The 26,521-nt window shown below is 40.7% G+C and overlaps 1 protein-coding gene across 10 annotated transcripts in view; it reads left to right on the forward strand.

The window, feature by feature from the left end:
• LOC138060893 (semaphorin-6A) overlaps window positions 1-26,521 on the forward strand; it is a 377,722-nt gene that overhangs the window by 311,242 nt on the left and 39,959 nt on the right. For all 10 annotated transcript variants that reach the window (XM_068924976.1, XM_068924980.1, XM_068924983.1 and 7 more), the window contains 11 exons: window positions 539-676; window positions 3,333-3,450; window positions 8,739-8,799; window positions 10,362-10,424; window positions 11,278-11,379; window positions 14,171-14,261; window positions 17,249-17,368; window positions 18,450-18,538; window positions 19,423-19,640; window positions 22,882-23,013; window positions 25,868-26,023. In XM_068924976.1, the coding sequence (XP_068781077.1) occupies window positions 577-676; window positions 3,333-3,450; window positions 8,739-8,799; window positions 10,362-10,424; window positions 11,278-11,379; window positions 14,171-14,261; window positions 17,249-17,368; window positions 18,450-18,538; window positions 19,423-19,640; window positions 22,882-23,013; window positions 25,868-26,023 (1,250 nt within the window). In that variant the 5' untranslated portion in view covers window positions 539-576. The remainder of the gene's footprint in view (window positions 1-538; window positions 677-3,332; window positions 3,451-8,738; window positions 8,800-10,361; window positions 10,425-11,277; window positions 11,380-14,170; window positions 14,262-17,248; window positions 17,369-18,449; window positions 18,539-19,422; window positions 19,641-22,881; window positions 23,014-25,867; window positions 26,024-26,521) is intronic.

Below are 26,521 nucleotides of genomic sequence, written 5' to 3' on the forward strand. Positions count from 1 at the left end.
GGTAAAGCCCACTGACATGTTCTGCATGCTCTATCAAGCTCTCTGTGTTTCTTCACTTGATTCATAGCTCTGCGGGGTATGAATCAGTCCTGTAGTATAACCCTTAATCTCTTTTTAACATGAATAATGTAGTGTATTTTTTATTTATGGTGTATGTCATCATCTAATTATGTCAACCTAGCCAAAGAAATGGCAGACTAAATATTTGCTGAAAACCTCTTGTCAGCTGTCGATCAGCGCAGAAGACAAAGTTTCTTTATTGTGCACAAGCAGCTGAGACGGAAAATTCTCAGTAGCACACAAATATTGAAGTCTGTCCTCAACCAAGACATGGCACTGCTGGAGCATGGACTAAAGAAGAAAGGGCCTGGCAGGGCAATTCCTGCTTAGAAGTACAACGTACCTCTTTGATTACAGGGAGAGGTTTGAGAAGAAGGAACGATCCCTTTGTTTTCCATTGTCTCCTTTAGTTTTTCTGTATGCGTTGGTTGAAGCTGAATCGATAAGAAGCCCTTATGCTCTTGTTTGTCTTCCACAGGGTGAAGTGCAGAAGTAACGTCTCCCAGCTGAACTACTATGAGGTCAGAAGCCTTGCTGCTATATTTCACACTGCTACACTTTGCTGGGGCTGCTTTCCCAGAAGATTCTGAGCCAATCAGTATTTCGCATGGCAACTGTAAGTATAAGACTCCAGAGGTCTTCATTTCCTTGGTACTGATCAGCAGACTCCCCGTTAACAGTATTGTATTACAGTTGCAATGAATAAAGTTGTTTTTCCCGGTCTCTCCCAGGTCAGGTAATTTATATTCTCCAATATTAGTAGAAAAGCTAGACTTTCTCACATTCGCTTATGATTACTGGGTGGTGAGCTGTTTGCTCCTCAAAAACGGGAGCCTTTCTCCTCCTCAGACAGACACTTCAATAGCATAATCAAACCCAATTTCTTGTTTTATCTAGCAGCAAATGAGGGAAGCTTTTTTTTTTTTTTTTTCTTTCCCTCATGATCAAAGGGTTCCTCACCTGCATTGTGAAAACAACGTTCTGGATAACCAGCCAAGCACCTCAGAGTATCAAGTGTAGTACACTAATGAAACTAAGCTGTGAAAACATAATTCATTGATCTAACACAAATAACCAAACTTATTTCTTCAAGCTCTGATGAATTCCACCGTAGCATTTGGCGTTTTTGCCTAGAAAGCTTGCTGGAAATTTTGATTTAAAAAAAGGCAAGAAAAAGGATCTTTTGTAACAGAATCTCTCTTCTTTCTTACTAGTAGCAATTGGCAGACTCTCGATATCTAGGGTAACAGACAGCTGCAAGTCAGTAGTGAGATTTAGTAGATAAACAGGTGGAGAGCTTTCTTAGCATCTGACCGGGTAAAACAGGCTTAGCATAAGTGATTCTTCCTCATTTACCACAGCTCAATTATGATTACTCCCAAAAAAAAGTCTTCTGAAGTTCCAAGGGTTCAGATATTTAAAAGGAAGCACCTGGGTCTGTAAAAGTGTGCTAATGAGTGGTGAATCGTCAGTGGGTTGGTAGGTTTGTCTTAACATCTTTCTTTGGATCAGCAGTTTGATTTTGAAGTGGATCTCCTGATGGTCCTTGCTTACTGTGCCTTGGGGTAGTCGTGGGGCATGTAAACTAGACCTTTTTGGATAACACTAAACTGAAAGGCAGACTCCAGCAGCACGCTTAGTGTGTTCCGACTGCTGATAGGCATCCAGTCCGTGGGACGAGGCTAGAGCTGCTCCGAAGTAAACCCCTTTCAGCACCAACTTTTTACCCTCCAGTCAGGTGATGCTAATCACCCTTGCTAATGTAGATTTAAGCAGTCTTGATCCTTTTGGAGAAATGGAAGCATGGGATAACTTCTTTGTCTCCATAACAGGGTGCTGAAGTCTGCACAAATGTACAGGCTTACTCATGTAAGATCAGCGAGTTTTAAAGGGGACAGTATTGAACAGAGGAGAGCTTGAAAGTTAAAACTTGGCATTCGCATGTAAATCTTGATCAGAAGGATTAAGCTTCTGAACACAAATCCTGGCTGAATTTTGCTAATTTGTTTCTCTAAAAACACTCAGCATCTATTTTACAGGGAGGTTACTGTTTCTACCCAGTGCTATCGCCAGGCTTAATGACACACGGTCGTCTCAAGTGCTTTGCCCAAGCCACGCTATGAATCAGTAGTTTAACCCGAGCTTAACAGGGAGAATGCTTTTAGAGGACAGTAACTGAAAACGTTGAAGCAATCTCTGAGTTTTTGAAGAAACAGACTCCTTCAAGGTAGCTCCATGTTTCTGGGAAAACATATTGGTGGGAAAAGGCAGAGGCATGGCTAGATGCTAGTCAACTCTGTGTAATACACACAGCAGGTTTTGCATTTATGCTGCTGCTTATCAGAGATGTATGCTCCTCCTATCTTTCAATTGTCTTTTTGTTTACTTAGCTTGCTCCCTAGTTTGTGCATCTAGGTGTCACTATCGTGTATACGTACTTAACAGCAAGGTGGCTCCTAGACAGACTATTCACTCTTTTTGTAGACAGTACACACAGATCCTGAGGAGCACCAGCACACCTTGGGTATGGTGAGGTCTCACCAAGTAAACCATGCGAAAAAGCAAATAAATGCTCCTGCTGACTGATAGGGAGGAAAAAGCTCGCTTGTTGATAGCATGAACTCAATACAGGGCTTCCAGTTTGAATTGTTGTCCAGTTGCCAAAAGAGCTGCAGTATCAGACTGGTTGCCAAAATAATATTCAGTGACTTTCATTTTATAAAATTCAAGTAATGGTTACCCACAGTTTCTCAGGAATCCCCACAGCTGCCCTACAATGGTAGCCTGATTCTGTAGGAAACCCATGGAGCTGGCTGTTTATGCTGAGCAGAGCCAGGGCTTTTGCTCTAACCACCACCAATCTAGTCCTGGTGGTGATTGATGGGCTGCTGTAAAGCAGCTTTGTCCCACTAGATGCACTTTGGCAGCCGGCAGCCAGAATTTAAACTCTGCAAGCGGTGAAAGAAAAACTGTGAGAAAGTGTTGAGTACCTGTATGCCACGAGCTCCAGAGCAGCTTTAAGTTCTAAAAAGTCCCAGTTTTCATTTTCTAAAAAGGTAATGACTTTCTCCTTTGCAACTGCAAACAGAGGCTATAACCCTGAAGAGCTGTTCAGCCCTCTGTGCTAGTACCTTCATGCACCACGCTGTGTTGCTGGGGGAGAAAAGGAACTGTAGTTTTGGCACTGGGATGCTCCATGTTAACATGGTTTCACCTTGTGATTCTGTTTTGTCTTTTGCTTCTTCTCTGTGAACCGTTTTTTCCTTCCACAGATACAAAACAGTATCCGGTGTTTGTGGGTCACAAGCCGGGACGGAACGCCACGCAGAGGCACAGGCTGGACATCCAGCTGATAATGATCATGAACAGAACTCTCTACGTTGCTGCTAGGTCAGTAACCCCCCGCTTCCTCGCTCCCTCCTTGCTCTTTTCAGAGTGAGAAGGAGGAAAAATGGGATATTCCGAGTTTGGCTCGGGCCAGACATTTTATTTCTGCTTTTTCTCACCTTTGTAGCCTGTTAATAAGACATATTAGAAACCTTGTTAGTCAGTGAACTAAGGCTCAGTCTTGCCAGGTACTGAGCTATTCCTTTAAGGGTTGGGTACCTCCACCTCCCTTTGAATCCAGGGAGAGGAGGTTGCCAAAGGAATTGTTCAGCACTATCGCAGAGAGAGTTCATCCTCATTATCTCCTTAAAGGAGCCTGTAATTCTGTTTGCGCACACAATTAATTACATATTTTAGAGAATGATTCTGCTGATGCACAAATGCTTGTTTGAATAAGAGTTGTTAAACTTCAGTGTTGCTGTTTTAGGCACATTTTTAATATCATAAAACAAAAAAGAGAAAAACATGTTGGCTGCTGTTCTTTTGATGTACTCAGCAAGGTTAATTGAATTTGGTGTCTGGATTTTTTTTGGAGAGCTGTACTCTGCAGATACAAACACATGCCTTTATGTAAAAATTGCATATAGAGCCAGCCATTTATTTTGTGTAGCTCAACATAGCTTCAACTATCAGCTTCAGTGGAGCTATACCGATGTATACAGCTGCCAGCTGACACAGTTCAGACATTAACACTTCCTCTCCCTACCTGTTCTTACCAGAGAGAGGCATTTGACATCTCGGAGTGGGAATTACCTGATGGGCACAGGATAAATGCACTAAGGGCTCAGATTAGTGAGAGCAGGTAGTGCAGCTCAGGAGCTCTTGGGCCCAGATCCTGTCTGGGACCTCCCTACAAGCTGTCCCTCCAGTAGCAGCCTATTTCCTACCTGCTTTCTGCTCCTTCTGCTGCCGAGAAATACCCCCTTCTGCGCGTGCCACAGAGAGCCAGGCTGTTGCTGCAGATGGGAGGAGTGGCGGGTGGAATGGCCAGGGAACAGCTGCCGAACGGGCAGCCGCTTGCCCAACGGCAGCTACCGGCCCTGTCCTCAAAGCCCTCAGCAGCCTCCAGGAGCTGCCAGGCTTTCTTCTCAAACAGTTACTCCCTGTCTTCTGGGTGTATCCCTGCAGCGAGGATCTTGCCTGTTGACCTTCACTTGGCATGAAGTAATTGGCTGCTTTCACCAGCAGAATCACTGAGTTTTCTAAATACCACCAATTTCTTTTTTCCTATTTTCAATACTGCTTTTTCCTGACCAAGTCATCACACTGCCTCTTGCACGTGCGCTCCCAAGTAGCGTAAGCCGTACTTCTTTGACATGCACAGCTTCCAGGCGCAGAAGGCACCAAAAGCTCATGTCAGCTCTAGTATTCTGCAGTGCAAAGCATACTCTCAGGAAATGACTAGCCACCTGGGCCAGTCCCTAGTTTTCCCTTTGTGTCAGGTCTTGGCAAAGAGTGTATAGACCGAATAATACATGGTTATGCAACACGGGACTGCGTTTTCTTTTCTTCCGTGAGATGTTTGGATTCATGTTGTGAATATTTTTGTTGGCCAGGCCACTACCAGACATCCAGGCCCTCTGCATCTTCTTCCTTCTTCAGGGAACTGTTGCAGAGTTGGTTCTAGGGTACGAAGAATGGACAGTCCCACAGGGAAGCCTCTCTAAGCTTTGCCTCAGCTCAGTGCTTAATATTTTTGCTGCATTTAGTGTGATAATGAGCAAAGGGTGGGAGTGGAGTGGTTTGAAAGGTGGTAGCAGGATTTCCTTCTTTTCATGGCTGAGTTCCCCTTGCTTTCCTTATTTGTTTTCTTTTAAATTAGCAAATTATTTGCAGTGAGAAGGTGGTAAATCCATTTTGTGGACTTTGCACTGTTGTACTTATAGCTTGTTCCCAGACTGAAAGACTGACGCAATTACAGTGTTGCAGTGCCCAAGCAATTGACTCTACAACAGGAAAAGCCTGCTGAACATTTTGGGATATGCAGCTACTGTGTATACAAGTTATATGAAGAATGTTGATTTGGGGGAAGAATGTGTATATTAGTGTGTGCATATACATTCTAGCCTAATATATAATTATGCACATGTTTAAAATAATGTCTTATAATAAGAGAGGGCGTAGATACTCCTAGGAGCTAGTGACCTGCAAAAAAGAACAAAGACCTCATCTGTTCTGTTCTTACTCAAGCACAAGAAATCTTCTTACACTTTTTTCCTTCAGTAACTCAAAAACCCTGAAGCATATTCTTTTCCCCCTCCACATGTTATTGGAATCCCTGCTGGGCTGAGAAGACTGTGTGATATAAGTTAAAATTCAAAGGTCATTTTTTATCTTCGCGTGATAAACTCCAAAAAATGAGTCATCTTTTGATAATTAGTGTGAATGAAAGTTTATAGCTATAACACTGCATCTCCTTTAGTGGTGGTAATAAACCTAGAGACTGAAGCAAATGTGAACACAATCAAAGGTGTTTCTGCAAGAGCTTTGTAACAAGATTAATTGAAAACTGTAGTTAGCAGAAATCCCTTAGCTACCATATCAGATGTTGCTTTCATGCTGTTTTTTTAGGTATCTAAATACAGTGATGCTAAGTTTGCATGTGTACCCAATTATCTGAAAAGCAATGAAAACAAATGATTAAATATTGAGAGTTTTTGATTTGAGGTTGTTGGATGGCGCTTTTTTTTTCTTTTTGTTTGTTTGTTTGTTTGTTTTTTAGAAATTCCAGTACCCAGTGTTTGTTTTGCAGTCAGTTTCCGTGGGGAAAACAGGGCAAACTCAGATTTCAGAACCTCTAACAACTTATTACTGAGTGACTGGCATTGAACACAATTTCTTTGTCTGTCAGGTGCCTCTTTTGGCATGCATACTGGCTATTATCAAATAAAATCTGGTTCATATGGAAGGGCTTCAGTTCATGTTACAGGACAGAGATAGTCAACCAATGTAAACTAACTCAAGTGAAGCCCATGAAGCCACATTGCTCTGCAATTAGAATATCTGTCTTCTAGTCCATAAAGAAGTAACTGTTTTCTTTTTTCTCCTTGGAAGGGGCTCTATCTGTCTGACTCTTTCTCTCTCTCATGCATACACCCTTTTCGAAGTTCCCTGTGTCTCCTCCTCCCATTGTATTGTGTGGTGGCTGCTTTTGTTCACATTATCTGTTACCTCTCATATGTATGTACAAAATGGTTTATTGAGCCCCTGAAGCATCAGAACGATTCCCTCCTCTTTTGCAGTTACACATTTCCAGACGTTGCACAGAGTGGCCAAGGGTCATGCACAGCCGGTGGCATTATTTAAATTCCCTTCCTCCACAAGATTATGCCATGGCAACAAAATTCAGTTCTGCTGACTGGAGGTGGGAAAAACGGAAGCCCTCGGATTAAGTCAATTTGTGTTAGAATAACTTAATTAGCAGCGAGCTGTACACATACCGCAGCTAGTGGATAGTAGGAGTTAGGCAGTAGTGGGAAAAGGAGGGGAAGGACAATCCCTTATTGTTTGTAGTTAGAGAACCTTCCCCAGAATTTGACAGCTCTCTCACTTTCCGCTGACGTTGTCAGCAACTATATTTTAAATATGGCATGAGAAAATGATACATAGTTTGCCAGATACAAACCCTCTGTAAGATGACCCAGTAACGTAGCATCTGAATTTTCTTTGAATTGTTTGCTAAACCATAAAGCAAGTCCCCCCCCCAAAAAAAAACAAACCCAACTGCTGCAGACCAAGATTGGTAAGTAAAATTAAGAGCTGTGCTTGTAGGGGGTTTTTAGAGGCCTTGCAGCGCCTCATTTTTTTATACAGTAGGACCAAAGGAAACAAAGAATGATGTACATAGAAAGGAAATTGTGCACTAATCTACGAGGCTGATATGCTAATAAGTAATCTTATTCCAGCATTGACCCTGACCATTGCTCTGCCAATAAAGTCAGGCAAATAATAAACTGAAGCATTAAACCTGCCTTGTCAGTAAATGACAGTTTGTGCAGAGATTGGAGGGAAAAAAAAAACCCCACAGCTCCTCATTCTGGCATCTTAACAAAGCAAACTGCCTCAAGTGCCATAGAAGACGGTAGATTTTTAAAAGCCAGTTCCCAGTAACAATGCTGCCCCTTTTCTCCACGTGAGAAAAGTGTTGCTTATTTTTCTTATAGCAGAGTGTTTTGTGTCTGCTTTAGACTAGCGCTGTTTCCCCCAAACCTGATAAAATGAAGCTAATCTTGACAGCAGAGATTTCTGAAATGGAAACAGCCTGTATCCTACTTTTCAGCAGACTCCTGTGGAGACCCCTTCAGTGCTGTGGATCATTCTCCAGCTGCACAGCTTCCTGCATTTTGAAAAAAGTCAATGTTATTGCAAGGAAAAATGAGATGCTCAATGTTGTTCCTCGCCTCCTTCCCAGTTTGGTGTGGCTGTTGCTATAGTTCTGTGGGTTGGTGGGGTTTTTTTGAATTTTAGGCTCCAGACAAAAATGTCCTTGTTCTCAGCTTACATAGAGGAGAACATTTTAAAATATCTCTTCACCTGAGCAGCTGGGTCTATTTCCTCTTTCCAAGGAGAGATTGGCAGCTAATTGTAGAGAGAGCCAGGTTCTCAGGAAAACAAGAAGGTAAATGCAAGCAAGAAGCATAAACTTTTTTCAGAGGAATGTTTTGCAGTTTAATTTGGCCATAGTTGTGTGAGGAGAAGAATGATTCCTGGGAACAGTTTTGTGATTGTCAACCTTTTCCCTTCCATATTGTCAATCAGATTATCACAGCTGAGGTTAGAGGCATAATTATTAAAAATAAAAGAGGAGGGAAGAAGAAAAAAGCATTAACCTCTTCTTAACCCTGAATGGCTAAATGTGGCATGGTGACTACTATCCCAGGAAGCTGGCAAAGGTTATCTGAGGAGGATTGCAGCTGATTTCAGGATACGCAAAAACATCTGCACGCTAGACCATAGCATCTAGTGTAAGACCTATAGAGCAGACGTGATAAGGGGCTCATCTCCTTTCCAAAATCTCGCTTGTTCAAATAGTCACTTTCGAGAAGGAATCTTGTTTGGAAGTTTTGTAGAATTTCTTCTTCTTTTTTTTTTCTCCTTAAAGGGAAGGAAGATAGTTTATATATGGAAGTGCTTTACTGGGAAAAGCAGGCAATGCTGTCAGTACTGTTCCCTAGTAAAACCTGTGGTCTTTTTTGAATGGATTATGGATTATCTTGTGATAGGTAGCTCTCTTCATAGACAGTGAACTGACTACTCCGTTTGACTTTGCATTTGTTTGCCTTTTTTTACAGGGACCATATTTATACTGTTGATATGGACACATCACATACAGAAGAAATTTATTTTAGCAAAGTAAGTAGCTTTTATCATCATCCAGAAACCAAGGACACTAGAACAAGCTTCAAATAAATAGGAAGATGACATTGTTTCAAACAACTTGCCAGCGCTGCTGTAAAAACTGTAATAATCAAGTAAGATGGCATTGCTAATCATATTTGGGGAAAGCTAGAATAGCAGTCATGTCCTCTGTGAATTTCTGATAAGTGATTTAGCTGGGCTGATAAGCAATCCATACTGAAATGCAGTGAGGTCCCTGGTGGAGCATCCATCAAACGTCTATTCATTTATACTCTGCAGCTTTCCGTAACTGCTGTACTATCCCAATTAAGTATACTGAAACTTTCATCATAAAAAGCAAATGTTATTTACATATTTTCATGCACACAGATTTTATTCACTGATGCCAGTACTCACTCAATAAAATCTTATTTGGCATCAATTTGTAGATGTATTCACATTATCTCCATGGGAAGTTACATCCAAACTAAGAGCAGCTTTGCCTGCATGGCCGTATTGAACATTAACATACACATAACTAGAAGTAGCCTCCCTTCAGCTCCTTTGCATTGCATGCGCATTGTGTAATATGTGGCAAACACAGCCTTGGTCCTTTGGAAGATCGCATGAATTTGGCCACCGGATGGATTGCACTGCAGGAGGGAAGAGTGTTTATTATTAACCTTCAGTGATGCTGAAGATGAGCTTATGCCTTGTAACTCTTCAGAAAAATGAGGTCACAGGCTTGTAATGGAAAGAATAGTGTTGTTACGTTCATGGTAAATGTTTAAGCTAAGAGACCTTAGTGAATGCGTATTGTCTCAGTTTACTGATGGGAAACGCTGTCAGGATTAAAATCATGGTTATCATGTCAAAGGTGTTACTACCTTAGACAACAGGTTTTTAGATCAGGTTTTATTATAATTAATCAGCCTGTGACATTTGACCACTTCTGAAACTTACCGCGAATTTCATGACTTCATAAAAGGGCTGTTTCCAAAATGCGGTGGAGACTCGGACAAAAATCCAGGCTGGGATTTACCTATGAGCGTTCCAGAGGAACAACGTTAGCAGATGAAAACTGGAGTATTTTGATAGGTAGAGGGTTCTCTGAGCCTGTTAGCTGATGTGAAGTGATAAGAATTACCTGAATTTGATTAGTTTGCTCATCTAAAATGTCCCCTGCAGAATGCATATTCCAGTAGGATAATGACAGGGTTTGTAGTCCATAAGTGTTTATTCTGATTTGCAAAACAAATTAAAAGAAGAGAGAATGCAGTACTTATAAGAAACGTGCATATATTTTTTTCAGTTGGCCTATTGCTAAATTCAGTTGTTTGCAGGCTTCAAAAAATGAGATCAGTTTCTAGTTTAATGAATAGATAGCAACACAAAATTAAATGACTGTTCTGCATCGCTGATCTTTCATTGTTATGGTGAATTAATCATGGAGAAAGGGTGCAGAAAGCTTTCAATAAGTATATGTTCAGCAGCTAGTCTTCCCCGGGGACTTTTACTTTTGAAATCAAATGCAACAACCTCTGGGCTCTAATTGATTTCTTTCTTGATCCTTGCAGAAATTGACATGGAAATCTAGACAAGCTGATGTAGACACATGCAGAATGAAGGGAAAACATAAGGTTGGCAATTTTCATTTCTCCTGCATCTGCCACTTTAGTTTAGTTGTTTGACCGTTATCTCAGGCCACTGTCTGTGATGTGGAATGGATCATGCCGTTCACTTCTTTGCTAGTAACTGCTTTATCCGTCAACTTATTGAAGGCTTTAATTTGCAAAAATGGTTCACTTTTAATGTGATAAAACATTATGACAGGAGCCACAGCAACATCCCGAAACACTGAGTGCGCTGGGGATTTTGGACATAGTGCTAGGTATACTGAATTGGTTTAACGTTGCTTCAACGGCTAAGTGCTGCAGTCCATCCTCCCCTGGGAATTTACAGAGAAATGTATATAAAGCATCAGAAAGTATGAGTGTTTGCAGGTGTAGAAAGATTTGAGTTTGATCAGACACCAGTTTTCCCCGAGTGTAAACTATGACTAACGCAAGTGGGGTCAGAATTAGGTTTTAGACTCTTTGTACCTGCTCCCCCTTCCAGTTATATCAATGCATTACGTTAGCTTAACTGGTGATACTACTCTTACAGCAACATAGATGAGAAGAAAATCAGGACTTTGCTCTTGAAGAAAGCAGCAGCATTCAAAAATAATTAATCTATGTGAACAACAGCAAAATCTGAGCTATATTATGAATATCATATCCTCAGTCCTTTGCAACCATTTTTTAAACCAATAGAATGGAAATTGATTGTATTTTTGTCAGTGTCAATTAAAACACAGTTGAAATAAAGCCTAGAATATCACAGTGGCTACCAGCTAATTTCATTTTAGACCTGATGAAAGATCATAGCATAAAAATTAAGGCAGACACCCAGAATGCAGTAGCTGAAATACTTTTTATTATTTTTCTTCAGGATGAATGTCATAATTTTATTAAGGTTCTCCTAAAAAGAAATGAGGATACATTGTTTATCTGTGGAACAAATGCCTTCAACCCTTCCTGCAGGAACTACAAGGTATGTGATCTGTCTATGGGATTTCATTTATGCCCTTTCTTTCTTTTGGATTTATTGTGATTATGCTGGGAACAGCATGAGATGTGTCATTCAACAGTGCATCATTCAATTCTGTAGCGTTTGTCCTGGTTTCTTTCAATGCTGCAGAACTCCGTGTTGATTGGTTTTCTGAGGGTTGCTCAGATTGGTTACCTACTTCTTTGCAACTCCTCCATATCGCAGTGTATTGGCACTTTGCATTGCCCCCTCCATAGTTGCAAAGTTCCCCAGATCCCTACATGGATGTGGTGTTGCTTCTCAGAATGTCCCTAAATTTGTCACTGACACCACATTAAGACATAGGTGGATGCTGAGGATTATTACTGGGATGATTCATTTTAAATGTCTCCATTGTATTGATCTCAACTGCAAAGCCAGTTCTGAAGACACTTAAGGACTTTGCACAGTAAAACCCAGAACGATCAGTGTTTGGGACCCAGCAGAGAGGGAACCTACGAAGATCCTATGGTATTGCATGCTGTAAAAATGGTCGACAGCAGATCTCCGCAGGGAAAGACAGAGCAGGAAGGAGAAATGGATGTATCCCTCACCAATTGGGGCTCTACAAAGCCAAAACGTTATCTAGAGCATTGTAGAAAACTTTATTGGTCCGTGGATGGATACTGGCCATTAATTCACTAACCCTGATTTCTTCCTTAGACCTAGTGTGTCAACTGCATCTGCCTATTAACAGAGCCCAATTATTCAACTATTTTCCATTTCCTCAGGCTTGCACCCATGTAATCTGACATAACCCCATCAATGGATGTTTTTCGAGTAGCTTTGAAATTAATTGAGGTAGGGCGTTGATCTCCAGACTGCTTTTCCAGATTCTGCTGTGTCCCAAAAGTCATTTCTCATTCTTCTTCAGGTAGAAGAAAATTCATGCTGCTTCTAATGAAGTCATGGCACATTCTCATTGACTCAGAGGTGTCAGAGTTATCAGAAGAAACAGCATAAAGATATTAACATCCAGGAAAACAACTTCCTTAGTGGTATTGCTTGTGACTGCTGCTCTTCTTTCCTTTTTCTGCCATGCTGGTTTACCTCGTTTACCCGCTGTAAGAGCTGTAGCCTAGGAAACCAGTTAGAGAAGTTCAGCAGAGTATTTTCTTTCAATCTGTGAAGGAGGAATCTTATTCAAGTACAAGCTTGCATCGTAGTAATCAGTTGGTGTGTGTACCTGGTATAAAGCAGCAAGACGACAATAGGGGTTCTATTAATGGCCATTTCGTCTTCCTTTTCTCACGTCCTGCTTCTGGCACGCAGCTAGCTTTCCTGTTTGCAGCGCTGTATTTAGTATTCCACCACTGCTTGTCATTGCTTAGTGCTCGATACAACTAATGGTGCTAACAAATTTCAACTAGTCCTCTTGCTAGAAAGCTGTCTTCTAATACAAATAGTTTTCCGTGGCATCCTAATGTGAGGGATATAAATGGTCCTTCGTTCCCTTACTGCAGATGTTTCATTCCCCATGATATATGGCCTGTGCAGACTGCTTCACCTGTTGCTGAGCTGCCAGAGCTTGGATAGTAATACCGCGGGGAGTCTGCAGAAAGTCAGTCAGACACCTGCCCTGACTTTTCCTCTCTTTATTTCTAGCAGTAGAGACAGGGGACTAAAGACGTATCAAACAGAAGATGTGGCTGCCTCTCATCACTGTAAAGTGAAAGTGCAGATGAGCCTGGAATGTCAGGTGCAGTACAGGGAAAGTTGCTCAGGACTGTAACTCATTTCCTTTCACCGCCATTTGAAATGCTTTTCCATTCTAGAGTAAACAACTAATTCCCTTCAGTGGGTCCTGACAGAAAACAAATGATGACAAATCATCCACTGAATGACTTAAGTCCCATAACGTAGAAGCTAAAAGTTGATTGGAGTAGTTGATGGTGACGGATGGGTTATTTTTCATGCTCTGTAATTCTGTACTGTATGTGATTTATGCAGTGTAAATTGTTCAAGTTACTTGAATATGCTAGAAATACTTTTACCCCCCAAATACTGTAATATAAGAATCTTAAGCAGGTAAGAGCTGTACTTTTCCTCTGTAGCTCAGTAAACCCTCTTGAACTATGCGTAAAGTTGATCTGTATATTTGTATAATTATTAGTACCTAGGGTGAATTCATTTCCCAGGAGTTACACTTAAGCCTGAGATTTTGCAATTTCTGCACAGATTAATTCTTGCCTGATGGTAAGAGGGTTTCTCCATGACACAGACTCAACTGATACAGTTACACTTGGAGAACATCCTTCTAAGTATGCAAATCAAGGAAGAGAGCACCACTGTTGTGACTAGAGCAGAAGGATCTCCGGACTTGAGGGAGAAAAATACACACACAGATAATTGTCCTAGTGTTGTTTCTTCTGACTGCTATGGCTTGCAGTCTTTTGCTGTGTATAAGAGCGCTTCTGTTGAATGACTATTGAGGATAAATTTTGAATCTGTGCCAGAACCACAGATGACATAGCCAGCTACAGTTCAACAGGAAGCTAGTGTACAGATAAAATATCAGACTTTTGTAAAATGTATTGGGATTACCTCTAAAGGGATGCCTGGCTTATAGGACACGCTTTTCCAGGCTGGTTTTATTTAATGCTGTAATTTTTGTTGGATTTTTAATTCACGGTCAGGAACGCAGTTACAGAAACAATCTTCTTTCCTGCCCAGAAATGAACAAACGCTATCATAAGTCACATCCTGGGTAATAAGTTCTGTTTCTTCGTCTGAAGAGCTTCCTTTCCTTTTTCAGATGGATACGCTGGAGTTCCTGGGAGATGAATTCAGTGGAATGGCCAGGTGCCCCTATGATGCAAAGCATGCCAATGTTGCATTGTTCGCAGGTAAAGAAGGATGGCTGTAATAATCTTTTGGCTTTCTGTGGTGCAGCCCAGGCTTACCATAGCACTGTATCTCTTGAATCCAGAATGCCAAAATCTAAAAGCTGGCAAAGGGAGTGGATAATGACTAAAAATAGGGGCCGTAAGGAAATCATTAGCACAGGAAACCTTGCCTTCTCTGGGATTAACTTCACTACCATAAACAACATTGCTTAAAGCCTCTGTTTCCTGATTCAATATTTCAGCATTTCCTGAATTCATGATAATATAATGCGAGATCAGTGTGAGGCCCAATTTCTGGCATCCTGCTACTACGAAAGTCAAGGACAAGGCTTGTGTGAACTTTAAGGGGGAGGGGTCAGGATATGCTCCTTTAACATCGCCAAACTAAGTTAATGAAAGGAAGTTAGGGAATATGCTGTGATGTCCCCTTTTCCAGATCCAGAAGGAAAGGGAAGGTGATTTTATTTTAAAGCAAAAAACATCTTGACGTCCTATCACCAACTGTGGTAGACAAACAAGAAAAATCTCTTGATTAATAATGATTTATGCTGCCTGCAGCAAAATGCAGTTAACTCTGATTTCTTCTACAGTAGTTAAAAATATGGGTGCTTATTAATGGGGTTAATTTGAGCTATTGATTGTGAAATGTTATTTTGGTACCTCTCCTCTTCATAGATCCCTGATTAAATTGTTTCTTTATTGAACTTCTCTTACAGTGAAGCCTGCTGATCTTTTCTTAAACTTGGATGTAAAAAAGATGTAAAGATGAAACGAAAGCGCACCTATGATAATGTCACTCCTTTTTAGCACGTGTCTTGCTAGAAAGCATGACCTGTGGCTTATGTGGAAATATTTTAGGATTTCCTCTGAAAGTTGAAGAGTTTGTACATGTACCAGCCACTTTTAACAGAAAATCATGTTTGTGGCCAAAAGACTGTATTAACCACTACCGTGTTAGAGCTGGCGTGACCTGCCTTGCAACAGAGTTTTTATAGCGGGTTGTAGAAAATTCTTTTACTCCTAGCAGTGTAAATCAGTAGGTCCATTTGTTTCAAAAATAATAATGCTAATGATGATGGTGATGATATGTAATTTCTTTATTAAAGTCCAAAGAAATTCTCTGATTGTAGCAGATAGTTCTTAGGCCACGGAAATAGAGAGGCACCTTCAGAGAATGATTCATGCCGTATGTCTCAGATTCCTGTCTTAGGGCAGTCTGAATCACCCTTTGGAAGTGCCTTTCTTTTCACACTGGCCAGAGAAGGGATTTATGACCAACTTAGTCTAAACATTTACCTTACATGCAGCTAAAGTTATTTGCGATGAATCCCACTCTGTCACTGAAGAAGTCCACTCATTTTTTGAAAAAAAAAATATATATATATTCATAGAAATTATCATACTCTCTCTTGGGGTAATTCAGAACATAGGTTGATTCTTATGAAATATATTCTTACACAATAAAACCCTGCTGGCTTAAGAAAATCACTGTTTGATATGCTAGACTTATTGATCCCCATGAACTTTTCACAGTGCAGTGAAAAGCACTTTCCTAGCAGTTTAGGGCACTAATCCAGCTCACCTTAGTCTATTGGGTGCGCTTACAATGAATATGGTTCTTGCAGCCTGTTGCTATTATGACTGATATGTGCAAATTGTAATTGGTCTTCAGGAACATGGCAGGAAAGAAAATGAATGTGTGATTATATTAACGTGACCTCAGACATCCATATCTAAACAATTTAGCTTTTTATTCTGTTTTAAATTGGTTTTAGTATCTGCTTTTATTTGTTTTTTTTCCTGTTTTTGCTAAGAAAGCAAGCTCCTTTTTAAATAGCCAAATAATGGTAAGGATTGTAGGGTTCAGAACAAAGAGTATAGTCCTGCTAATAAAAAAAGTCTAATTTTTAAACCTTGAATGGAAATTCAACGTTGTCTATAATTGCAGTAAGGAGCACTTGACCAGTAGAAGCCTCTCACGAGAGGTGCTCCACTTTATCTTGGGTATGTCGCCAGTATCGATGCCATCAAGGCCCGATAAGCAGCATAATCTCTGTCAAACTAGATGTGGGTGATTCCACGTTTTTGTAGACACAACTGAGACACAAGTTACTAGTCTTGCATTGCGATGTTTGTGCTCCCACTAGACACTGTCGTTCCAAGATATATCTCAGAAGCTGAAATAATCCCGTGTTACCATGACCCACAAACATGTTTGGCAACAAGTAACACCTTAAACTGTTGTCAGAGCTCAAGCTTTTACCTTGAGATTGTTTTGCAACTTTTTTTTGTCCTTTGGGTGCCATTTTGTAGACCCTTTCTGATCATTTTTCTTCCAATGATCTTTAAGAGAGAAGGATGCATAATTCATGTGGCGAATATCTACAATGCGTTTTAAAAAAGAAATATCGATGGGAAATCCTCCTCCCTCTTTTTGCATCCCTGTTTTGCCTGGGCTCCCTGCACACTGTTTAATTTTTTTACTAGTGATTTCTGAGAGAGGAGGAGTTACACATTAAAGCTCAGAGAGGGAGAAGTTCGAATAAGGATCAATTAGCTGACAGTCGCTAAGACTTGTCTAGTTTGCCCTCCTTCTTACAACTAACAGTTCTCTTTGGTCAGGCCCATATTTATTTTACTCAGATCTGTAGGCAACTCTCTGACTTCCAGGCAGGTTAGAGAATTTATGAGCATTGAACTAGAGGCATTTACAGAGAAACTGGATGGGGTAGCTTGGTTTGACTTACGTAAAATGATAAAGTATTATTTCTTAGGGTGCCTTCTCCCACAACATTCCTCTGAAATTATAATTTTAAAGATGGGTGGCTTTTGTTCAGTTCCATCTGCCTAACTGGATTTTTTTCATTTCAGTGTTCCTAAGATTTCTGATCGTTTCATGCATCCCCCTTCATTTGATTGATGAGAGAAAGTAATTACATTATTTCTGTCACTCCTCCCCTTTTGGTTTTTCTTTCCTTCTTTCTCAGAGGGAAAGCTGTATTCTGCCACAGTGACCGACTTCCTTGCAATAGATGCAGTTATATACCGAAGCCTTGGAGATAGCCCAACCCTGCGGACAGTTAAACATGACTCAAAATGGTTGAAAGGTAGGCAAACAAACAAAACAAAACCAAAAAGCAGCATCTCTAATGAGAATCTTGGATTCCTGACAGACCTCTCTTGTCATTTAATTTCAGCAATGCCTTCTGGCAGAAGGAAGGAACTAAACTACATCTTTTACTTAAACAGATTCATTTATCTCTTTTCCTCTTCTCCTGACCCCAACTTACTGCACTTGACAGAAACTGTGAGCGTAGTAGAGCAAAATATATTCCAGCCAGCTTTCCGAGCTGAAATTCGTCAATTTACAGCTATTGGATGAAAGAGTTGGAATTTGCAGGGCTTAGTGCACTTGGCCTGTGCTTGAAACAATTCCTTCCCTAGGATTGTGTCAGCTAACAGTCAAGGCTTTGTGAAGTATAGAGAATTTGTTCTGCAGCATTAAGATTCATCAGTAAAAATAAAACTACGGGAATATTGCAGAGAGCCTTCATTTTATAGTTCTTTGGTACGGTACAGCTGCCATTGAATTAGGCAATTTGTGTGCTCTAAATACCTTCATTGTTAAGAACGGTGCTGTTTACTTTTACGTAGGTGTTACGAATAGTTAACATTTGTAGTGATTCTAAACAGTGAGCAAAGCCATAGTTTGAAGGCTTTTTCTGCTCGCAGAAATGTTTTGCCAGGTGTCGACTTTAGCTGTCCCACTTTGCTTGTTGCTACAGATGTGTATGGGCAGAAACAGTTACTTGGTTTGTTATTCGCTCCACACGCAGCCGTCAGGCCATAAAGAGCCCTATTTGGACCCCGCAGGCGTACCATTATATACACTGCCTCTTCACCTTTGCTTGTCCACTGTGCAGGGCAGACGTTTTAGTGGCAAGTACTTAGTTATTTTGCACAGATTCTCCGCAGATTTGCCCCCAGCTATCCTGTGCATCCCCAGACATTGATTCTTCTGTGGTGGGTTGCGTTGCCTATTCTGAAAACTGAGCAAATTTGTTTAATGTGGGCACTTAATCTTTAGATATTTAGTGTGGATCTATTTGGCTTCTCTCTGCACCCTTACTGTATTTGCACACTGCATGCTGTACATCGTGCCTAGACAGAATGTTATCTTTTTTCCAGAACCATACTTTGTCCAAGCAGTGGACTACGGCAACTATATTTACTTCTTCTTCCGGGAAATAGCAGTGGAGTACAACAGCATGGGAAAGGTAAGGGGGAAAAACATTGCTTTGAGTGTCTTTGTGACATTCAGGAGGAGAAACAGATATGCTGTGCTTGAACCAGTGCTGTTAGGAATGACCTTGAAATGAGAACCATAAATCATGATGACAAGGTCATCATTTTGAGAAGATTCCTATCGCTCAAGCCAAAAGGTTGGTTGGAGTGAAACATTACACTGTCTTGAAAGGAAGCGAGATGGTTTCTTTTTGGTGATAATGTATATTGGAATCTCTTCTGTCAACCGAAATAAGCACAGCGCATCAGGTTATTTTAAACCTGGATTCTCTAGCAAAGAGGTATTTTTCATTAGGAAATCTTAACTGGAGTGCTGAGAAAACAGAAGCAGGAATTTTGTTCTCTGCCATTTTGCAAAGAATAACTAAACATTTACTGCCTTTTTGATAATTTCACAGTAGCTTTCTGGCTAGGCAGTCAGAAAAGCTGACCAAGGTCACAAAGGTGGAGGGCAGGAATAAAAGCCTAGTGAGATTTGCCTAGTTTTAAGTGCTGAAAATACAAGACTCGGACCAGGCAGCGTGAGTTGCAGGGACTGTGGATATAAAACGTGCTTTTGTTTAGGGAAATAGAAAGCTAAGCAGTCTATATGGAAATGAGTTTATATGGGTTGAGAACGGATCTCCTGAAGGATTTATGGCTGTGTATGAAAAGCCACAGCCTTATCTTTTGTGGCATGCTCTTCCAAAGCTGAATTTTTTTCTGTTTGTTATTTGTCACAGATTATGGAAACACGGGATTAAATTAAGCACCTTGGTGTGTCATTTCAAATAATTTAAGGACAGAATTCCAGGAGAGTCTGTCAGATCAAGCAAATATTTCATTTTCTCTGTTATTTTTGCTCTGTTCCTTCCAGGTAGTTTTCCCAAGGGTGGCTCAGGTTTGCAAAAATGACATGGGAGGATCTCAGAGAGTGCTGGAAAAACAGTGGACTTCCTTTCTCAAGGCTCGTTTGAACTGTTCCGTTCCCGGCGATTCACACTTTTACTTTAACATACTGCAGGCTGTTACAGATGTTATCCATTTCAATGGCCGGGATGTTGTTTTAGCAACCTTCTCCACTCCGTATAATAGGTAATAGGCACAGTAACCTTTTACCTTATTTCCTTTATATTTTGCCTTTCATCACAGTTTCTTTTTACTTTATTAAAGTACAAGCAGTGATTGCTTATACAATGTAATTATTATGTATCATGCACTTACAGACACTTGGTGTTTCATTTTAAGGTACCCTGGTATTGCTTACTGCGTTTTGTATCTGATAACTTAGAACAGCTTTCAACCATTTCCTGTGTGGACATGTTCCTTGGTCATATTTTTCTTTGCATGGGAATAATTTAGACAGGACATCAAGAAGCTTTGCAGTGTGTGACTTGCAGAATGTTATTCCAAAGAGAAAATAAGATTTTTCCTTCTCAGAGAGAAAGGATTGGGTTTATCCTATTTTTGTCTGCACCCTCAAAAACTGTTTTAATACTCTTCCCTGTCTCATGCATCCCTACTGACTTGTGTATTTTCTCCTGGAAGAGCCAAAATACTAAGGTTTCCTGCTGGCTACAGAGGACAGGGCTCCAGAGCGTGTAGAGGGAAGCAGTAGAGTTGAATAGAGCTTCACAGTTCCTGCTTTGCTCATTTATTGTCACAGAAGAGAGTATTGAATTCTTTATACCTATTCAGACAGTCTGCTACCCCTTTACATCTCTGGGGCTGCACCCGTGATACGCTCACAAAAGGCTTCAGTGAGCAAGGAGGAGGCATGCTAAATAGAAAGTTTCTTCCTTTTCCTGGGCAACGTCAACATATCTTCCTGTTACAGAGCCTGCACTCGAAAGTCCCGATCTTGCTTGAATACAAACTGCAGATATTAATAAGAGGACCCATTCTTCAAACACCTGTATTTCATTGTTCAGTCCACATGGTTTCCAAAAGCATCAGTTCATCTACTAAAAATTTATTGCCATTGCACATTATAACATGTTTCCCCAGAAGTTATTAGGAAAAAGTAGCTGTATCCAATTATTGAACCTCCCAGAGAAGTTAAAAAAACAGTAACATTCTAATTAAAAATATATTGCTATTTCACAGAGTAATGTTTGAGCTGAAACAGGATTTTTTCCTTACTGGAATTCATCTGTTTTTGCTGTTCACTTGCCACCTCTCATCAAAGCCTGACCTCAGTGAGGTCGTGCACAGAACTGACTTTGAATGAGAGTAAGCTCAGGCCTGTGCTATATAATCACTGCTTTCAACAGGAAAACAAAGAGGAGCTGCTTGGAACAATTATGCCACCAATAGGGAATAGAGTTTTAAATTAGGATGATCTCTTTTTATGCAAATTAATTTAATAAAAGCAAGCAAACAGAGAGTCAGCGTCAGAAAACAAGCTGTGTCATTGATACTATCTCCAAACTGAGATTGTCCTCCTGCTCTGCTAGTATTTCCTGGGGTGTGCCATGAGTAATCCTTTTTCTTCGACCAGGCCTTTTAAAATCTAAGTACTTTATTCTAAAATCAAGGTACTTCTTATAGGCTGTTTTTTCAAGGTAGGGGAGATGAGAGGAAGGCACATAGGCCTGGAGACCCCTCATTAACAGAGCTAACTCTGGCGTGGACAGATGTCTCTTTTACCCTCCACTGAGGAAAGGCTTAGAAAAATATCTCTGGTCTTGGGACAAGAAGCTCCCACTTGAAAGAGCTGGAATAGCATCCTCAGTGTAACCGGAGATCACCCGGGGTGGGACCTGGGGATGGGCTGTAGTCCAGTGGCTGATGGATTTTCTTGGAGGTGACCCACAGTTCTCCACCTGTATAGGTTTATGACACTGTGGATCCACAAATTGATGTCCTCAGTAGTCAGAGCTTTTGCACTCTTCTCACCGCAGTGATCCCTCCATCACTCTGGAGATGTGTGTCGAGTCCAGCCCTCAGTGCTTTTAGTTCTGTATAGTAAGCCTCAAGCTTTTAGTGTTCTTTCTTTAAGGCTTAATTCAGCACAGTGTAATATCATGTAGCTGAAGTAGGACTTGCAGTATCTTTCAGGATTAAGTCCTATGTGCCTGAGATCTCTCTCTGTTAGCTATTAATGGCTAAATATACTCCTAACCAACTCTTACATCAAGATACTTTTGGCTGCCTCCATTTAGAACTCTTGCTGTGTGCTATCATATTAATGTAGAGCTCTGAACTAAGCTTCCATCCATATAACAACCTAGCCTGTGGAGATCCAAGCAGGACTATTACTGTCTCCCTACTTGTTGTTTCCTTCAGTAATCAGCATTTTGAAACCTTTTGATATTTATACAATTATTTTCAAATCAATTTGTATCCCCTTTGAGTTTAGTTTCATTCTCTGTAATAGTGTTATTGTTCCTGCTTTTTTTTCCTTTGGTGTATAATAAGCTACTAGCTAAAAGCATGATTGAAAGTCTCAGCCAGCTGGGTTCACACTATTTATCTGATAAAATCGTGGTGAAAGTCAGACATAAATACAGTAGTTCATGTATTTAAAAAACAAAAAAAAGAGAGAGAGAGAGAGAGAGAGGTGGATAAGTAAATAATTCATGCTTCCAAATGACTGACCATGGGAAACCCTTAAGCCTTTCAGAAAGTATGTAGGTAATGATGTAATTATGTTTAGACAATGCTACCATGTAGTTGCCTGCAAACAATCAGAAAGTTGAAATTTATACTTTTGGAATCTAAAAATAAAATTGAATTTCCTTCTATGAGCTCTTTACACCTCATTGAGTTAAGCAGGTTCCTGAGCGTAGTTTACTCCTTTCCATTGAGAAAAGCTGATGGAGATCAGGCTATGGGAGAATGGGGTAATAATGTGCAAATCCCAGGCTAATAGCACGTTGCAGCATGCTCCCAGTTTGATTAGCTCCAACCTCTGAACTGTCTGCAGAGTGTATTTTTGAGGCATGGAAGGGACTGTGAGAATTAATATTGGGAAAATGTGACTTACAGGAACTTCAAATTTCAAAGAACATGCTGTAAATGAGATCGGCTATTACTTGTCGTGCATCAGCAGTGGTATGCAGAGTTTCCCAGATTTCTCTCCTCCTTCGAGATTATTGCGATTACTTCTTTCTATAGAGGCTTTGAAACAATTTGTACTGGCAGGAACTGTCTGCTGATTGGTACTTTTCAGTCTTTTCTATGGGGCTGGCTTTTCCTGTCAATACTCAGAGGTTACAGAGTTCAGGATTGAGTAGCCTGTGACAGGAAGACTTCTATACAGCATGTTTTTCACTCAAGATTTTATGCATAACTGCAGAATGAGTAACAATTTCTGGGAAATGTCACTTTGCAGCATCCCTGGCTCTGCAGTCTGTGCCTATGACATGCTTGACATTGCCAATGTATTTACTGGGAGATTCAAAGAACAGAAGTCTCCAGATTCCACATGGACACCAGTTCCTGATGAACGAGTGCCCAAGCCCAGGTATGTTTGTTGCCTATGCACTGTTGTAATATATTGTTCTGTTCCTGCACAGAGCACACAGCCTTGACGATTTGAAAGCCTTGTGTGGTGCAGAAAACTGAAACACAACTGAAAATATATATTGTATCCGTGAAATAGGAATTGAGTTGGGTTTGGATTTAAGGTATATTGGTGCAAGTGAGAATTTTTTCACTTAAGCCAGATCTCTGTAATGCAAATCAGGGCAGGATCAGGTCCACTTGGTCAAAATGATTGATAGCTTAAGAGTTGTATGAGTTGCAAGTTGGTTTGGTAATGGATGTATTTGGTAGCAAAGCCTGCTGCACTAGTTTGCTCTTCTGGGATTAACATGCGATTTATGTGCCACAGAGGATGCAACTTGGGAAAAAACAGCCTTCTATCAAAATGGAGATTTGCTTTACCTAATTCCTCCTGCGAGTTTTTTTCCTGCTTCTACTTCCCTCCTGTTTGTTTTTGACCCTTTCATTGCACTCTTTGTATTCCTTACAAGCACCCATGTCATACAAGTTACTACCAACAGCCATTTGTTAACCAGTTTATACCCACGGCCAGATTTTGCCCTGAGAATGCGATATAAATGTAGATAGAGAAAGTTCATTTGTCTCAGTCAAGCTCTCCACTTTAATACATGATTTACATTGCCCTTGATATATTAAGCAGCTATTCAACCTATCTAAAGCCCTGAGATGGCAACTGGGCTTCTACCTAAGTCCAAATTTGGCCCATGATGTTTCAGAAAGTTGCTGAGTCTAGTATTCCCATGCTCTTTATTCTGAGATTATCAGTCATGAGAAAAACCTTGAAGTGACTGCAAAATCTTTTAAATTCTGTGTCTGTTTTCAGTCTGAGCCTTAGTAAGGCACCCGCTAGCACTGTTACTGGATTTTCTTCTGCTTTTCATGGTGTTCCAGCAACTCTCTGACTTGATGGGCTGCCTTGGTAATACAAGGCTGCACACAGACTCCAAGGCGATTTGTTTGGAACTCATGTTCATATAGGGGATTTTGCCGGGAAGGGGAAAAAAGAGAACTGTTTTTTCCAGTGGGACGGGAGAAGAGAAAGTTGCGCTGCAAGTTTGTGGGCTGAGCCAATAGCAGGCTAACAGTTACATTGGAAGATGGGATAATACTGCTTCTTCTAGGTCATTAGCAGGTAACATGAGCTGAATTGGTGAATAATGTTTCATATAACATTTGGCCATCAATCTACCTAGTAGAAATAATCGTTACTTGTAACTCATGTTGAAATTCATAAGAGAGGGGGGCACAAGACGCCTTTGAAAATGGGGTAATTTTTATTCGAACATCTCAATTTGGGGCAGAAACATCAGTGCTTCTATCAGTGCTAGCGTTTCTCAGAATCATACTGGAATCTTTTAGGGGCCTAGCTTCTCTTTTTCTCTGAGATGGACAGCAAGGTTTACTCAGTTTAGTGTTTGCTCGATTAAACCAGCAGAGAGATTAAAACAGGGTTAATCCAATTATGTGATTAGGATTTAGGAAGAAATAGGATCAGATTTACAGAAACCCCAGGAACCGCTGTAGCAGAAGACGTAGTCTGCTCCCTAGACTTCTCTGGGAATTTCACCCAATGAATCAATGTCCTTGGAAGGACCTAGGAGACTGGTGATTTCTTTGATTTCTCCTTCTCTTCCCTTATGGCTAATTCTATATGCAGTTACAAGACAATCGAAGTATTTTGCATATGGAGAGGCAGAGCACACAGTCTCTGCATGTAACGTCCATTGCACAGTTGTGCGGAACCAAATTCACTGACCCAGTTAGTCCCCTCTAGTCCTGTGTTATGCTGTGTTACCTTCCTGCGTAACATTTAGTAACCTAACGTTTGAATATTTATACAAATGTGAGGAACAGATGTAACGGGACCAGCGTTGCATTTTGTTCAAGGTGGCATTACTCTGTTGATGTCAGTGGCTTTACCCCCTTGAGACCATGTGAAGATTGGATGCTATGGCATATTTCTAAGTGGATGATCAGTCTTTCACCCTCCGCCTTGCAGTGGCTCAAAACCTAAAGAATTGCAATGGTCTGGGAAAGGGAGCAAATTAACCTTCTGTTGGGAGAAGATAATCCAGAAAATGATAATGACAGACAAAGAGTTTTGCTGCTCCCTGTTTAGAGATAACCTGTCCATGCAGGAAATTAGGTTGCCTAAGAGGAGCAGGGCAGTTTTTAGGAATACGGTGTGTAGATTTGTATTGAGATTGTCCGAGAACAGTTAGCTAACATCTCGGTGAGACTCTTGTATGTGCTACAGCACTGGAGTTCTCTCATCCAAATGGAAAGAAGGGTGAAGCAAATGTTTACATGAATACTTGCTGGATTGTCTTCCCCAATAGTCCTCTTTCTTCCAAACAGTACTGGAAGCAGTGTTATTTAACCAATGTTAAAAAAAAAAAAAAGCAGTTTCCTCTGTTTGTTAGGGTGGTTGCTTTTATTCCAGGAAACAGCAGTAAGATAGACAGACAAATTAAAAATCCGAAAGCATCTGTGCTGGTGAACTGTATCAAGCCAAATACGTAAATACAACGATTAGGTTCCATGTGAGCAGATGAACTACAAATTCTGGGTGAAACTTCTGCTAAAGAAATGTCTGTGTGCTTTTAGGTGGCAACACATGGAAGTACTTCTGAGTGGAGGATAGAGCAGGATTTTAGGCTCCACTGAGGGGCTGAACAAGCCCAATCCTTCATTTAACCCCTTCTAATGCACTTCAGATTTCACTGCAGTGCCTCATCACAGGTGTTAGGGAAAGGAGACTTGCACTTAGGCATCAAATAAGTGTTCTGGCTTCCCCCTCTTGTTTTATTTAGGCCAGGTTGCTGTGCTGGCTCTACATCATTAGAAAAGTACATGACCTCTAATGAGTTCCCGGATGATACTCTGAACTTCATCAAAACACATCCACTGATGGATGAAGCTGTACCTTCTATTGTCAATCGACCTTGGTTCCTGAGAACGATGGTCAGGTAAATACCTCCAAATGGACTCTTCTCCTCATCTTATGCTGTCAAGTTGTGCTAATAACCATACTTAGAATACTGTTAAATTCTGTAAACATCCCTGGTGTGCTGGGCCTGAATCCAACTAGGAAGGATGACAGTGCTGAGTAGATGCCATAGTACTCCCTGAGCAGCTTTCAAGATTGGAAAAAACCTCAGTCCTTTCCAGCCATGCTGTTTTGAAACCGGATCTTGGAGGAAATACAGAGCAGCGAAGGTTGCCCTGCCTGTTGGCTTATGGGTTAGTGTTGGAGACAGCTCTGTAGAAAACCTTGGGCAAAGATCAACAGATAGCTCAGGGATATGTACACAGGATACAAAGATGTCTGCCAGGATATGTTCACAGGATATGAAGATGTCTGTCGGGATATGTACTGGTATGTTTCACTGTTTACACAAGTGTGCAAGCAGAAATAATAGCATAATCCCTATCCCTTCTATGGCAACAAGAGAAAAATAGTAATG

Source organism: Struthio camelus, chromosome W (assembly GCF_040807025.1).
Source record: "Struthio camelus isolate bStrCam1 chromosome W, bStrCam1.hap1, whole genome shotgun sequence".
NCBI lineage: Eukaryota > Metazoa > Chordata > Aves > Struthioniformes > Struthionidae > Struthio > Struthio camelus.